This window comes from Sapajus apella, unplaced genomic scaffold (assembly GCF_009761245.1).
Source record: "Sapajus apella isolate SASKATOON/1434 unplaced genomic scaffold, GSC_monkey_1.0 scaffold83, whole genome shotgun sequence".
Classification (NCBI taxonomy): Eukaryota; Metazoa; Chordata; class Mammalia; order Primates; family Cebidae; genus Sapajus; species Sapajus apella.
The window spans coordinates 1,050,402-1,065,850 of record NW_022437023.1 but is presented as its reverse complement, the minus strand read 5'-3'; the positions used below and the strand labels follow the sequence as shown (position 1 = coordinate 1,065,850).

The 15,449-nt window shown below is 53.6% G+C and overlaps 1 protein-coding gene across 3 annotated transcripts in view; it reads right to left on the bottom strand.

Annotated features, from left to right (window-relative positions):
• Window positions 1-15,449, bottom strand: part of ITPR3 (inositol 1,4,5-trisphosphate receptor type 3) — a 75,761-nt gene that overhangs the window by 50,831 nt on the left and 9,481 nt on the right. For all 3 annotated transcript variants that reach the window (XM_032253423.1, XM_032253421.1, XM_032253422.1), the window contains one exon: window positions 5,630-5,700. In XM_032253423.1, coding sequence (XP_032109314.1) covers window positions 5,630-5,700 — 71 coding nt within the window. The remainder of the gene's footprint in view (window positions 1-5,629; window positions 5,701-15,449) is intronic.

Genomic DNA, 15,449 nt, shown 5'->3' with positions numbered 1-15,449 from the left:
AATACATATACTTTATTTTCCATCTTTCTTTTTTTTTGAAACAGGATCTCACTATGTCGCCCAGGTTGGAGTGCAGTGGTGCAGTCACGGCTCACTGCAGCCTTGACCTCCCAGGCTCATGCGATCCTCTCCCCTCAGCTTCCTGTGTGGCTGGGACTACAGGTGTGTGCCACCATATCCAGCTAATTTTTGTATTTTTGTAGAGACAAGGTTTCACCACGTTGCCCAGACTGGTCTCAAACTCCTAGGCTCAAGTGATCCACCTACCTCGGCCTCTCTAACTGCTGGGATTACAGGCATGAGCTACCACGCCCGACTAAAGTGAAAGAGACTTAATGAAAGAGAGAATGAAGTTTGAGCTTCTATATATTAATAGAGAAAGATCTCCAGTACAATCTGTCCACAGAAAGATTTATAAAGCAAAACCAGCAAAAAACAGAATAGTATATATAAAATGCTATCTTTCTGTAAGAGAAGGGAAAATCTGGATATATGTTAGTGTTTGCAGAATGGAACACTGGAAGAGACACTGTCGCCTAGGCTGGAGTGCAGTGGTTTGAGCTTGGCTCACTGCAACCTCCGCCTCCTGGGTTTAAGTAATTCTTTACCTTAGCCTCCCGAAGTAGCTGGGATCACAGGCATGTGCCACCATGCCCAGCTAATTTTTTATTTTTTTATTTTTATTTTTATTTATTTTTTTTTTTTTGAGACAGAGTTTCGCTCTTGTTACCCAGGCTGGAGTGCAATGGCCCGATCTCGGCTCACCGCAACCTCCGCCTCCTGGGTTTAGGCAATTCTCCTGCCTCAGCCTCCTGAGTAGCTGGGATTACAGGCACGTGCCACCATGCCCAGCTAATTTTTTGTAGTTTTAGTAGAGACGGGGTTTCACCATGTTGACCAGGATGGTCTCGATCTCTTGACCTCGTGATCCACCCACCTCGGCCTCCCAAAGTGCTGGGATTACAGGCTTGAGCCACCGCGCCCAGCTAATTTTTTATTTTTAATAGAGATGGGGTTTCACCGTCTTGGCCAGGCTGGTCTTGAAGACCTGACCTCGTGATCCACTCACCTTGGCCTCCCAAAGTAAGTGCTGGGATTACAGGTGTGAGCCACCGTGCCCAGCTTGATTTTTTAACTGAATGAATAAATTATCTACTTAGATTTTCTTATATAGTTGCCCTGGAGAAGGGGAAAGGAGGTTGGGTTGAGGAGGGTAGAGCGGGGACCAGGCTTTCCTCTTGATTCTAGACCATGTATTTGTCTTACTTTTAGAAAAAAGAAAAAAAGGAATAAGAGCACATTTTCAGTGACCAAAAAACTTATGAAAAGATGCTCAACTTCACTAGTAGTGAAATGCAAATCAAAACCACAGTAAGATGCCATTTCACACCCAGCAGGCTGGAAGAAATTTAGGTGGGACAAAACCAAGTGTGGCAAGGATGTGGGCAGAGCGAGGGGAGCTGCCCCACAGTCACCACAGGATCACTTCTCATGCCACAGAGGCACATCCCTCCCACCTAGTAATCCCCCCGCTCAGAACATATGGAGGAACCCGAGCACACGAGCCCAGGAAGGTTCGCTGCAGCATCGCAGGCAATTGCCAAATGCTGGAAATGAGCTGAAAGTCCATCTACAGGAGCGCCAATGAAGGGATTCAATTTATCACCCAATGGAATGCAACATTGCAATTAAACACATGAACTAGAACCATGTGTATCAACTCAGATAAATCTCAAAAACAGTACAGAATTTATTTATTTATTTAAGATGGAGTTTCTCTCTTGTTGCCCAGGCTGGAGTGCAGTGGTACAATCTTGGCTCACCACAACCTCTGCCTCCCAGGTTCAAGCAATTCTCCTGCCTCAGCCTTTCAAGTAGCTGGGATTATAGGCACGTGCCACCATGCCTGACTAATTTTTATATTCTTAGTAGAGATGGAGTTTCATCATATTGGCTAGGCCGGTCTTGAACTCGACCTTGTGATCCGCCTACCTTGGCCGCCCAAAGTGCTGGGTTTATAGGTGTGAGCCACCATGCCGGCCCTATTTTTCTCTTTACTATTGTGTACACTTGAAATATGTCTTAATCGCAATAACAATAAACAAGGCTTGGAGCACGGACAGGTAGAGAGGAGGTGTAGGCTGGGGAAGGGGGTGTCCACTCACACAAATGGAAGGCACCCACCTCATCATTCCCCTCCTTGGCACCTGCCCCCACACATTTGTCTTGTGGGCACTGGGGCTGGGGGTGCAAGTTCTGAGCTTCCCTGAGATGGACTTGGAGACAAAGGCTACCCAAGTCCTGCCCCAACAGGAAGGGGAAGAGAAGGAGAAAGGGCTAGGGGAAGGAACGTGCCCCAGGCTCAGCCCAGTCAGCAGCTCGGGACTCATGGCAGCCACAGCCAGAAACCTTACAGCCAGGCAGAGTTCGAGGGCTGGCCTGCTGTGGGTGCCACATGCACAAGGGCACCAGCAGCTTAGGGTGGCTTCGAAAGTGGCTGGAGCTGAAGCTACAAGCAAGGAGCCATGCAGGGGTTCCTTCCCGAGGTGGGGGTGGCGGGGGCTTTGCGAGCCCAGCCTCCAGAGTCAGCAAGTAAAGGAGGAGCTAGCAGGGAGCTGGGCAGGCCGCTAAAAGTCCCAGCAATGGCCAGGCTCACCCCAGGATGGTCGAGGGCAGAACTTTTGGGAGTCTTCAGGACAAGGGCACTTCTGATGACCACCAGCCAACTTCTAAAATGCCTGCCATAACCCTACCCCCTTGCTAGGTCCCACCCCCTCAGGCCTGGGTGTTTGCAGGAGACATGGAAACAGTGAAAGCCAGGACTCTCACTTGAGGCCAAGCCCCATCTTTGTCCTCTCTGGACTCCAGTGTCAAACTTGAAGAGGGTGTATAGTCCGTGTCTCTTGTCCCACATTCTAATGGCCTAATTTGTACCCGCCAGCTACAGGGTGCATGGAGACCTGGCTCTGTCCCAGAAGGTAGGCTCCGCTCAGGTCCTAACAGGGCCATAGGGAGTCCAGAGGGGCCTCTGCCCACCTCATCAAGACACCAAGGAAGCAGAAGCTGGGGCAGAGAGGAGGGGGAAGGAGATGGAGTCTGAATCTTTCTTTTCCAAGTCACTTTGCTGGATGGACCCAGCAAGGCTATGGGACCACAGGGTGGCCCAGGTGTTCTGGGGTGGGCCCTACTCACAGGCTTTGGGAAGACACAGAGGAAGAGATGGGGGACCTGGGGGAGGAGAGAAGCGGAAGGAGTGATGAGGGCGGAGGGCAGGAAGTCAAAGGAGCATTTGTTTTGCTAAATGGCTTTGTTGCTGTCAAAAATTGGCCCCAAACTCTGTCCACTAGGAGCCTAGAGCAAGTCTTCCTTGGTCACACATACTGCCTTGTCACCAGCCTGTCACACCACACGGCTGCACACACACACCTCGACACACATGCAAACCTTCCCCTTCCAGTCCTGGCAGAGCCCACCCATGGGACCCTCACCTCTCTCTCTCTCTCCAAGTTCCTTACAGGAACTAGACTAAATCCTGCTACTAGATGGCAGTCCACCCTCCATCTGCAGCCTCGACACCCTCCCATTTCCGACTCCAGGAGAGGCACAGGCCTCCTGTCTCTACCCATCCTTCAGGGAACCGGGACAGGTGAGGTCAGAGCTGTCCTCACCTCATGCCTCTAAGTGAGCACATGAAACCCACAGAGCCTGGGCCCCACTGGGAAAATTCTGGGTGGGTCACAGCCACAGGACATGGGGCAGCCAGGCCTGAGTGAGGGGTAGAGCCAAGAGGATGCCAGGGAGGGGCCCCACGCATGCACTGATGCCTCATATGTGCTGGGGGCACCCACTGTGTGACAGACACTGCAGGTAAAACAGCAAACAATGACAACGACACAGAAATCCCTGCCCTGGTGGAGCTGACATTCTAATGGGGAAGATAAAGGGCAAACACAAATAAATAAAATACACTGAGCATGGCAGACTCATGCTACAGAGAAAAAGAAAGCAGGCAAGGAAGGTGGGGCCTCACTGAAGATGTGAAACCTGAAGCCGCTGAGTGTCAGGGCCGCGTGGGTATTTGGAGAAAGAATGTTCCAGGCAGAAGGAACAGCAAAGGTGTGGAGGCGGGAGTGTGGCTGGTGACTATGAGGAATGGTAGGCGGAGGCTGGTGTGGCTGCAGGGGGATGGAGAGGCGCAAGGGGTAGAGGATGAGGTGGAGAGGCGCAGGGGCAACGGTGTAGGGGGAGAGGATGAGGTGGAGAAGCGCAGGGGTGTAGGGGGAGAGGATGAGGTGGAGAGGCGCAGTGGTGTAGGGGGAGAGGATGAGGTGGAGAGGCACAGGGGTGTGGGGGAGAAGATGAGGTGTAGAGGTGCAGGGGTGTAGGGGGAGAGGATGAGGTGGAGAGGCACAGGGGTGTGGAGGAGAAGATGAGGTGGAGAGGTGCAGGGGTGTAGGGGGAGAGGATGAGGTGGAGAGGCGCAGGGGTGTAGGGGGAAAAGATGAGGCGGAGAGGCGCAGGGGCAACAGTGTAGGGGGAGGGGATGAGGTGGAGCGGCGCAGGGCCAACAGTGTAGGGCAGAGGAGGCTTACAGTCCAGGGCCAGGGCAGTTCCCACCTAAGACCGCTACCAGCCAAAGCCCCAGCTCAAAGCCCCGTGATGGAAGCAGAAACAGAACTGCACATGGAGGCCCCTTTGTGGGTTCCAAGGGATGGGCAAGGCCCCCAGCAGCCAGCCTGCCAATGATGTCATTGGATAGTCTCAAGTCCTGCTCCCCTCCCAGCACCCCATCAAGGACAATCCCAGCTAAGCTCTCCCCAGAGGAGCAGCCACACGGGCAGAATTGGTGACAGCAGGCCCAGAGTGTTGCTGCCTGCCCCCACCCTGCCCACCACGCCCAGGACCTGTCTGTCGGACTGTCGGTCGGTCTCAGCCCTCACAGGTAAGCACAGCAACAGCACCTCACTCTGGTTTAGCACAATGACAGCCAGGATACTGTTTAATCCCCACAAAGGCCCTCAGCCTGATGGGCAGCTGAGGAGCGCACTGACCACGCAGGACAAGGCCCCACGAACAAAGTCACTTGGCCAAGGTGAACTCTCACCAACTTCCCAGCAAGGGGCTTTGTTAGAGCTTCCTGCAGAGCAGGACTCACCCTCAGGATGGGGCTGAGGACACAACCAGGGTCAAAAGAGTTCTGGAAACCGGGGGTCTGAATCGCTTACGATGCAGATGAGGAACTGAGGCACAAGGAAGGGCTGTCACCAGGGCCTCCTAAAGCCTCAGACAATTCTCTTCTCCACCCCTGTTCCCTCAGAAAACATCCAGTCACACAGACACAGAAAGCCCTGCGGCTATGGGGATTTTGAGGGGAGAATGGGCCCCTGGCCAGCAGTGGGTGTGCCCCTGAAAAGTGGGGTGTGGCCCCGGAAAATGAAGGGAATGGTGTGTCTGTGCCAAGATGGCAGCAGTGCAAGCCAAGGGGGATTCTGCCGATGGCAGAGTGAGGTCTGCAGGGCAGCCACATCTAATCCAGCTGCTGCGGCTGAATGCAGTTGAATAAATTCAGTCGCAGGTCCAGGACCCTGCAGCCTTGGAGGGGCAGGGGCAGAGGGAGTGCAGATCTTACCTCGAAACTTCTTAGGGGGGTTGTCCAGGTCCCCGGCCGCAGGCTCCACCACACAGCGGTCATCCACCAGCCTGAGGGACAAGGCAGCTTGGTCAGCAGGAGAGAAGAGACCCATCTCCCACAGCATCCCTCCCCTGGAGCAGGGGATTCCAGGGCACCAGTGAGTCCCTAAGATAACTCCTCCATCACTAACAAGCCCCCACCACCAAGTTATTCTTTCCTGGCACCACTGTTGAAAGTCAAGGTGTCTCTTGGGTGGCGAGGGGAGAACCCCAGGAAGAACACAGAAGCACACCCAGCCCACCCCGACCCCTTCACTGGAGCTGCAGCTGTCCTGGGGGGATTCTGCCACTAGTCGGGGCAGTCACATGCTGCAGGTGCATCTCTTGTCCCGGTCCTGAGACCCTGCTACCCTGATGGGAAGGGCAGTGCGTGAAGCAGGCAGGAGAAGAGCAGAAAAACAACGGCACAGAGGAGTGGGAGGGAGAGACACAAAGAGAGTCAGAAAGATAAAAAGGATGAGAAACAGCAGCAGAGAGAGACCAGAGACAGATAGATGAGAGAAGCATAGGAGACACCAAACTAGCGGCATGAGTCTTTAGGTCTCCAAGGAAGGACAATGAGTCTCACACCTTCCCAGTCTCAGTCAGGCCTCATTTTATATTCTCCTCTTTGCTTCACCTTAGGACAATTTCCTCTTACAGCCATGCTGCGGTTAATCCTGCGTCTCTCTCTCTCTCTCTCTTTTTTTTTTTTTTTTTTGAGATGGAGTTTTGCTCTTGTTCCCCAGGCCGGCGTGCAATGGTGCAATCTCAGCTCACCGCAACCTCCACCTCCCAGGTCAAGTGATTCTCCTGCCTCAGCCTCCCGAGTAACTGGGATTACAGGCATGCACCACCACGCCCAGCTGATTTTGCATTTTTAGTTGAGACAGGGTTTCTCCACGCTGGTCAGGCTGGTCTCAAACTCTCGACCTCAGGTGATCCACCCACTTTGGCCTCCCAAAGTGCTGGGATTACAGGTGTGAGCCATTGCGCCCAGCAATCTTGCATCTCTTGAGGACATTCATTTACCCATCCATCTATCCACCCATCCACTCATCCCTTCACCCATTCATCTACCCAACCACCCATCATCCATCTATTCATCCACCCACCCATGCACCCGTCCATCCACCACCCACCCACCCATCTACCCATCCAGCCACGCTTCCTGCATTTAAAATTTGTCAATGCCTCTCCAGCCTTCAGGATAAAGTGATGCTGATCACCCACCATGTCAAAGGCCAACTCTGTCTCAACACCCTCATGCCTGTTGCCTCTGAATTCTCACCAACTTCCCAGCAAGAGGCTTGTTTTTAGTGCCATTTTACTGAGGAAAAAACTGAATCTGAATATTAAATAACATGCCTAAACGCACAGAGCTGATTTCAAAGCCCATGCTCCTTCTGTACCTCCCCTCCCTGGGTTGGTTAACAAGGTCTTTTGTGATCTGACCTCCACCTCCTCCATAGCTAGCCTCACTATTTCTTTGCCCCAGCTCTACTAAACCTCCTGTTGATCCCAAGGTCCCTGAAGCGCTCATCTCTCCAGAGGCAGTCCTGGCAGCCTGCAGTGTTTCACACCTGCTCCACCCTGGCCCTATGAAGCCACAGGCCTAGCAAAACTCCATTCTTCTACCCTCAGCTCTCCTACTCTGTAAAGCCTTCCTTGACCAGCCACTGTGGGCCTCCCTCCTCCATGTTCCGGCACCTGGTCCTGGCCTTTCCTGCAGCAGTGTCTCTCCCCACTTCTATACTTGCTGTATCTACACTGTGAGTTCCTGGAGAACCAAGCTCCTGAGTGTTTTATTTGAAACAACTAACATTTTGCACAATGCAAAGTGTTACAACATAATAGAAATATACATTTGGTCTTCATCCGGGCTCCTGACCAGAATTCCTTAAGTGTAACTTCCTAAGTGACAAGGGCAAGGAGAGTTACAATGTTCAGATTTTTGTATCCAGTTCCTGAAATAGATAGGAAGCAATAAAGATGAAATGGCATGAATTCTGTTCATGCCGAGCCTCTTTCAACCACACCTGGTTTTATGTTAATGAGGTGACTTTTGGAAAGACCCTGAGTATGGGGCTGCCAGGGGAATAACCATCTAATTAGAGGGTTCCCATTTTTGGCCCCACCCCCATCACAACCTCCTCCTGGGAGGAGAGAGCCGCTGAAGGTTAGGTTGGCCGCCAATGGCCAATGGTTTAATCAATCATGCCTATGTAAGGCAGCCTCCATAAAAACCCAAAAGGGGCCAGGTACAGTGGCTCTCACCTGTAATCCTAACACCTTGAGAGGCTGAGGCAGGCTAATCACCTGAGGTCAGGAGTTCAAGACCAACCTGGCCAACATGGTGAAACCCCCATCTCTACTAAAAAAAAAAAAAAAAAAATTGGCCGGGCGCGGTGGCTCAAGCCTGTAATCCCAGCACTTTGGGAGGCCGAGGCGGGTGGATCACAAGGTCAAGAGATCAAGACCATCCTGGTCAACATGGTGAAACCCCGTCTCTACTAAAACTACAAAAAATTAGCTGGGCATGGTGGCGCGTGCCTGTAGTCCCAGCTACTCAGGAGGCTGAGGCAGGAGAATTGCCTGAACCCAGGAGGCGGAGGTTGCGGTGAGCCGAGATCGCGCCATTGCACTCCAGCCTGGGTAACAAGAGCGAAACTCCGTCTCAAAAAAAAAAAAAAAAAAAAAAAAAAAAAAAAAAATTACAAAAATTAGCCAGGTGTAGTGGCACACACCTGTAAACCCAGCTACTCAGGAGGGTGAGGCAGGAGAATCGCTTGAATCCAGGAGGTAGAGGATGCAGTGAGCTGAGATCATGCCATTGTACTCCAGCCTGAGCAACAGTGCAAGACTCCATTTAATAAATAAATAAATAAGGACCAGGTTCAGAGAGAGCTTGGCTGGTGAACATGGTGAATACATGGGGGTACTAGGAGGGGGGCACCCTGGAGAGGGCCTGGACGCTCTACACCTCCTGCTCCATACCTTGTCCTATTAATCTCTTCCACCTGGCTGTTCTTCTGAGTTCTGTGAGCCATTCTAGCAAATTATCAAACATGAAGAGAAGGGAAGATGGAGATGGAGAACCCCTGATTTATGGCTGGTTGGTCAGAAGCCCCAGAGGCCCAGACTTGCGATTGGTGTCCGAAGTGACGTTAGTCTTGGACTGAGCTTTCCACCTGTGGGATCTGACACTAACTCCAGGTAGATAGTGTCAGAATTGAACTGAACTGGAGGACATCCAGGTGGTGTCCTCAATACTGGAGAACTGCCTCATGTTTTCATATATTGCTACTTAAGTTTCTAATTCTACTTTGTTATTTCCATTTTGCAGGCAGAGAAAGCAAAGTATGGAAAGGATAAACAATCTGCAGAGCCAGGCTTTGAAGCCAGGCAGCCCAGCGGCAGAGGAGGCGCTGTGCAGGACCGCAGAATGACAGGGAGGGCAGAGGGTCCTCTGTCTCCTTCTTCTCCCAGCCTCCAGCACCTGCTCAGTCCTTGGCCCTTTTCCCTTCTGCATCTGCACTCGAGTCCTTGGGCATCTTGACCCCACTCATAAACTTAAAAGCACCACCAATTGAGAACTCCTACCTTTACCTCCCCCAAACTCTAGCCTCAGAGATCTAACTGCCTATTTGGCATCTCTACCTGGGTGTCCACAGGCATCTCAAACTCAGCCTGTGCAAGCTGAGCTCCTGGCCTCCTGCCAGAATATGCTCCTCTGGAGGTCCTCCCCATCTCAGTCAACAGCAACTCCATCCTTCCAACTGCTTGGTCCAAAAAACCTTGGACCTATCCTTGGCTCCTCTCTTCCACTCACACCTCACCAAACCTGTCAGGAAATCCTGTGGGCTGCATCTTCAAAATGCACAATCAGGTACAGAATTGGACCTCTTCTTGTCACTTTCGCCACCACATTGTCCAGGCTCCCACCAGCTCTCACCTGGATTTCAGTAACTACCTCCTCATTAGTCTCCTGGGTTTCCCCTTCACTCCCTACAGCCTATTTCCCACACAGCAGCAGGGGGATCCCTTTAATTTTTTTATTTTTTTGAGATGGAATCTCACTCTTATCACCCAGGCTGGAGTGCAGTGGTGTGATCTTGGCTCACTGCAACCTCTGACTCCCAGGTTCAAGCAATTCTCCTGCCTCAGCTTCCCAAGTAGCTGGGATTACAGGCACCCACCACCATGCCCAGCTAATTTTTTCTTTTCTTTTCTTTTTTGTATTTTTAGTAGAGACAGGGTTTCACCGTGTCTCAAACACCTGACCTCGGGTTGATCTGCCTGCCTCGGCCTCCCACAGTGCTGGGATTAGAGCTACCACACCCAGCAGGGGGAGGATCCCTTTAAAATATAAGTCAAATCAGGCCAGAATCCACTCAGAACCCTCCAGAACCACCCATCTCAGAATAAAACCAAAGAACTCACATGGCCTGAAAGATCCACATGGTCCATCCCCCTCATCTCTTTGATAGCGTCTCCTCCCCATCCCCTTCCCCTCACCCCTCTGCTCCAGCCCTGGAGCCCCCTCAAGGCTCCTTAAAGCCCCCCAGGGAACCGGACATGGCTCTTTCCTCTGCCCAGAACCCTCTACCTCCAGATCCTTATCTCCTTCAGATCTGGGCTCAAACAGCCTTGTTCCTATGAAGACCCTCCTTCCCATTTTTATTAAAAATTGCAAACTGCCTCCTGCCACACTCGGTATACCCCTCCCTGTGTAATTGTTCTCCATGGCCTTTATCACCACCTGGCTGGCTAGCTATTTTACTTATTTTATTTACTATTCCTTACCCTTACCCCAAGGGATGTAAGTTCCGTGAGGGCACGGACATGTCTGTTTTGCTCCCTGCCGTATCCCCAGCACCCAGACCACTGCCTGGTGTAGAGAAGGCACACATAAAATACATACTGAGTTAATTAATTGGTTTTACTAGCTGTGCAGTACAGTACACAAGAAGTAAAAGACGAGGTCCCTGCCTCGGGGAGTTTAAAATCTGATTGGGAAGACAAATCACATACTCAGAAGATAAAAAACATAAAGAATATGTATCAGAGCCAACTGGTGGTACCAGCCGTGGGTTTTCTGCGAATTCAGGGAAGGGAGAGGTCAGCACTTGGCCAATCAGAGAAGGTGTGGGAGAGGCAGGAGCTGCTCAGAGCCTTGAATAATTCATAGAATTACCTGTAAGATAGTAGTGAATCAGACTAGCTGGTTGACTCTTAGCAAGGCCCTGAAGAATGAATCTTGAAGGTGGGAGGAAGAAAGCACTGACCAGGGGTGATGGAACCATAGGGCAGCATGAAAGTTGTGCAGCTGGAGAGAGGCTGGCGGCAGTCCCCACAGCTCCCATCTTGACCAGCACACAAGGTGGGGGGGAAGAGGAAAAGGCTGCAGAGTCCCCTTCCTCAGAGACTGCCTGTCTGACGAAAAAAACCCATCCTCATTCCTGACCCCTCCACGCCTCTCCTCCAAACTCCTTGTCTGGGTCACAAATGAAGGAAAGACATGCAAATTCAGGGGCCAAAGTGTTTTCCTCACCCCTCTGGACAAGCCCACGCGGTCATTAGGTGGATGTCCATCTGTCCCTGCCCACGCTGGCACAGCTTTTGAAGCCCCGCGTCTCCAACTCAGCCCCTCCCCATCCCAGTGCCCGGCAGTCTGCAAAGCAGGGAGTGCAAACAGAAGCCACTAGGCTCACCCCTGTAATCCCAGCACTTTGGGAGACAGAGGCAGGCGGATCACCTGAGGTCAGGAGTTGGAGACCAGCCTGACCAACATGGAGAAAACCCATCTCTACTAAAAATACAAAATTAGCCGGGCATGGTAGCACATGCCTGTAATCCCAGCTACTCGGGAGGCTGAGGCAGGAGAATCGCTTGACCTGGGAGGTGGAGGTTGCGGAGAGCCAAGATCGCACCATTGCACTCCAGCCTGGGCAACAAGAGCAGAACTTCATCTAAAAAAAAAAAAAAATCCGGAAGCCACTTAGAGAAGAGAGGGATTGGTCATGAGGGGAGCATGGCCTCCCGAGGGGAATTCAAACAAGATTGGGAAGGGAAGACATCCCAGATGTGCAGCTGAGCAGGCGAGAATGGTCTGTGTGAGGGACTGGAGGAGAGAAACAAGCCCTGGAGAGGGCTCTGGAAAGAAGGGAGGGTCGGTCAGGAGTGAGGACTTGGGAGGCAGGAGATGGGGCCTTTGGCATTTCCTCCTGGGTCCGCGAGGATCAGCAAAACAGGCATCATCTGGGAATATTAGGCTCCATTCTGTGCCCCCCAAGAACCTCCAAGGGGTTGCACCTTGCCACCTTGCCTTCCTTGTTTTATTCTCCAGCTAGTGTTTAGCGCAGCCCCCATCTGATGTATGTAGGCAAAGAAGGTGGCCCTGGGCAGATGTTCCCAGGGTCCCACCGTGCCCCCAAGCGGTCCTCCCGCATGTCTCCGTGAATACTCATTAGACCTGAGGGATCGCAAGAAGGTGATCTCCGGCGGGAGGGGGTCGGGACGGGAGGAAGCGTCGGGTGAAGTCATTTGACACATCAGCAGAAAGGCTCTTATCAGATGAGCTGTGGGGAGACCTGGGGCCAGAGGGTGGCTCCACGGCCGGGACACAAGTCAGGTAATTTTGATGGAGCTCCACCCGGCGAGACCGAGACGTCCACGTCGCTGCGTGGAGGGAGCGGTTCTGGGTCCGCGCGGCTCTGGAGAGAGCGGGTCTGGCCTCCCTGGCCCCGCCCCGCCCCGCCCCACGCGCTCTGGCCCCACCCCACCCCGCCCCACGCGCTCTGGCCCCGCCCCCCAGCCTGGCCCAGCCCGCGAGCTCGGGGCGTCCGGCCCCGCCCCCGCCCCCGCGGCGGAGCGAAACTCGCCGTCCCACGTGCAGCCGTCTCCTCCGCCGCGCCGCCGCCACCAAGGGAGGGCCAGCGCGGCCTCGCCCCGGCCTGCCTCCTACTGCCGACCGCTGCCAGGACGCCGCGCCTCCGCCAGGCGCGCCCGGGGGCGGGGCGGGTGATGTGCTGCTGCGCCCGCGCTTTCCTGCTCTCCCCGGCTCGGCTGCCCGCGGAGGACGGCCCCGGGGGACCCTCCCTACCCGCTGGCACCGATGTCCCTGGCCTTAGCGCCCCACCCCGACTCTTCCTCATGGCGGGCACCTGTGTTTATCAAACTAGCTGGGCCGCAGGTGCCCTCCTGAGTGCGCACCTAGCGCTGAAACCACAGCCGCGCTCTCCAGGGGAAAGTGGCCGCGTCGCCTCAACCCCTTCCCGAACGCCTCCCCACAAGGTCCCTCCGCCCACGGGCCTCGGAAAGGGCCTGTTCCAGCCCACTTTCTTCCAGCCCGCCGTTCTCACCGTCCAGCCTCTACTAGGATGAAGCCCCAATCCACTCCTGCCATCTCAAGGCCGAGCTGAGGCTCCCGCGTGGCTCCCTGCCCACGCCCACCACCGGCATCGTCCCTCACCTAGGGGCCGGTGGTACTCCAACCAAGATCACAGAAAAACTGTCCTTCTATCGCTCGAACTCTGTAGTTTATCAATCGTTTTTACATCCAGTATCTCATTGCGTTCTTACCATAGTCCAGTGTGAGGCCCACAGAGTGGACCGAACCCCGAAGGCACATAGTGGCTCAGAGAATGGCACAAACACAACCCAGGTCTCCACCTACTCAACAAACCTCACTGCGTGCCTACAGTGTGCTGGGTGTGGTCCCAACCCTCCGGGATCTCCTTCAACCATGCTGAGTTCGGAGGACAGGGGCCTTGTCTACACCTGTGTGTCCCCTTCTCCCCTCCATTCAGGACCAGCCCAGCTCCTGGCCGACACCTGTGGGCTCAGGAGCCCAGAGGACAGTCCCTGCAGTGCGCCTTTCATCCACTGGGAGGCACAAGACCAGTCTGAACAGCAGAGGGGACAGGAGGATGGGGCCACAAGGAAAGGGTCCTGGCTGGAGGCCTGTGGGCAGGCAGAGCCGTCCTGGGCCTTCTGGAGAGGAGCTGGTTGACAGTTTGTTCTAAGGTATGAGGAGGGCACAGTCCCTGAAATGCTCACGGGATCTACACACCAAGGCCTTGATTTGAGGTAGGAAAGGAAGACAGCTGCATTCCAGGACCTGGGTGGCCCCATACCCAGCGTGGATTTTGGAGATCCAGGTGGGCACCATGGGAAAGGCAGCAGGGCGGGGCAGTGCTGTCTGGAAAGATTAGATAAGGAGGAAGGGAGCTAGATAGAAGTGGGGCACGTGACTATCAAGGAGCCTGACTCAAAACCTGCACCTACCAGCTTGGCCACCATCAGAGCACCATGGGAGGCGGAGTCACAGACTGGGGAGATCCCCGAGGGACCCTGAACAACCCCCACTCCATCCAGCTGTGGATGAGAAAACTGTCCCTGGGGCATGGAGGGAAAACTGACCAGCCCAGGTCACACAAGTTAATGGAACAGCAAATTCCAGATCCAGGTCTTCTGACTCACAGCCCTCGACACTGGCCACCACTCCACAGATCCAGGCCAGCCCCAAGGTGGCCACTCCAACAGCAGGCATTGTCTGAACACTGGGTTGGTGGTGGGTGGGAGGCCTGGGGGGCCTTTTCCCCAGATATCCAATGTCACACCTACTAGCCAGAGGTGAGGCAGGAATGTTAAGAGAGGAACCCAGATTCACTGGTTGGGGTTCCTGGCTCATCAGAGAAAAGAAATTAACTCCTGCATCCCTGCAAAAGCAACTACTTTCTTTGCCTCTACATATCTTTACCAAGAATCCATCCTGTGCCAACCAAGGGGCCAGGCAGTATATGGAATATATGGAATTTTAAAACAAGCACGGCTAAAGCCTTCAGAAAGCTTAAAGTCTAGAAAGGACAATAAGCTGCACATGCAGAGAACCCCAATAGTCTCTCCGGGAAGAATGGAGATAGCAAGAACAACTCAGTAGAAATAAAGGTCGGGGCCAGTGTGCCAGCCTGCCTCTGCCACAGGCCTGGGTTTCTGGCTGTAAGGGGCAGGCGGGCTCTCTGACAAGTCCTGGGGTCTCTACAGCAGTGCTGGGTGCATGGGAGAACATATCTGTAAGGACAAGGAGACAGGGAGCAGGAGACCAGAGGGAAAGCTGGGAAGAGAGGAAGAAAAGATACAGCCATGGGCTGCTAGCCCCCCATGGCCTCAAGCCCTGCCAGCCCCAGGCTTGTCTCCCATTCTCCATAACCCAGAACTGGACTCTCAGTCTTTCTCACCTGAGAGAGTAACAAGCTGTAGGACCCTCGGCAGAGCAGACCCTCAGGCCTGCTCGCCCTGGCTCCAGACCTCCACAGAGCTCTCTAGGAAACAAAGCAGCAAAGGCAGCCCTGACAAATCAATCCAGCAAGTGAGGCAGCCTATAGCATAACCCTGCCTTGCCAGAATTCAGTGTTCACGGTGGGAAAGGAGATGGGGGCGGGGCGCTGTTTTAGATTAAAGGAAACTGAAGAGGCATAAGAATCAAATGTAATTTGAGGACCTAGATAGGATCCTAATTTAAAGAAACCAATGGTCAGGCCAGGCAGGGGTTGGGAGGTGTGGGTGGATCACCTGAGGTCAGGAGTTCAAGACCAGCCTGGCCCAACATAGTGAAACCTCGTCTCTACTAAAAATACAAAAATTAGTTGGGCGTGGTGGCTGGCATCTGTAATCCCAGCTACTTGGAAGGCTGAGGCGCCTGTAATCCCAGCTACTCAGAAGGCTGAGAATCACTTGAACCCAGGAGGCAGAAGTTGCAATGAGCTGAAATTGCT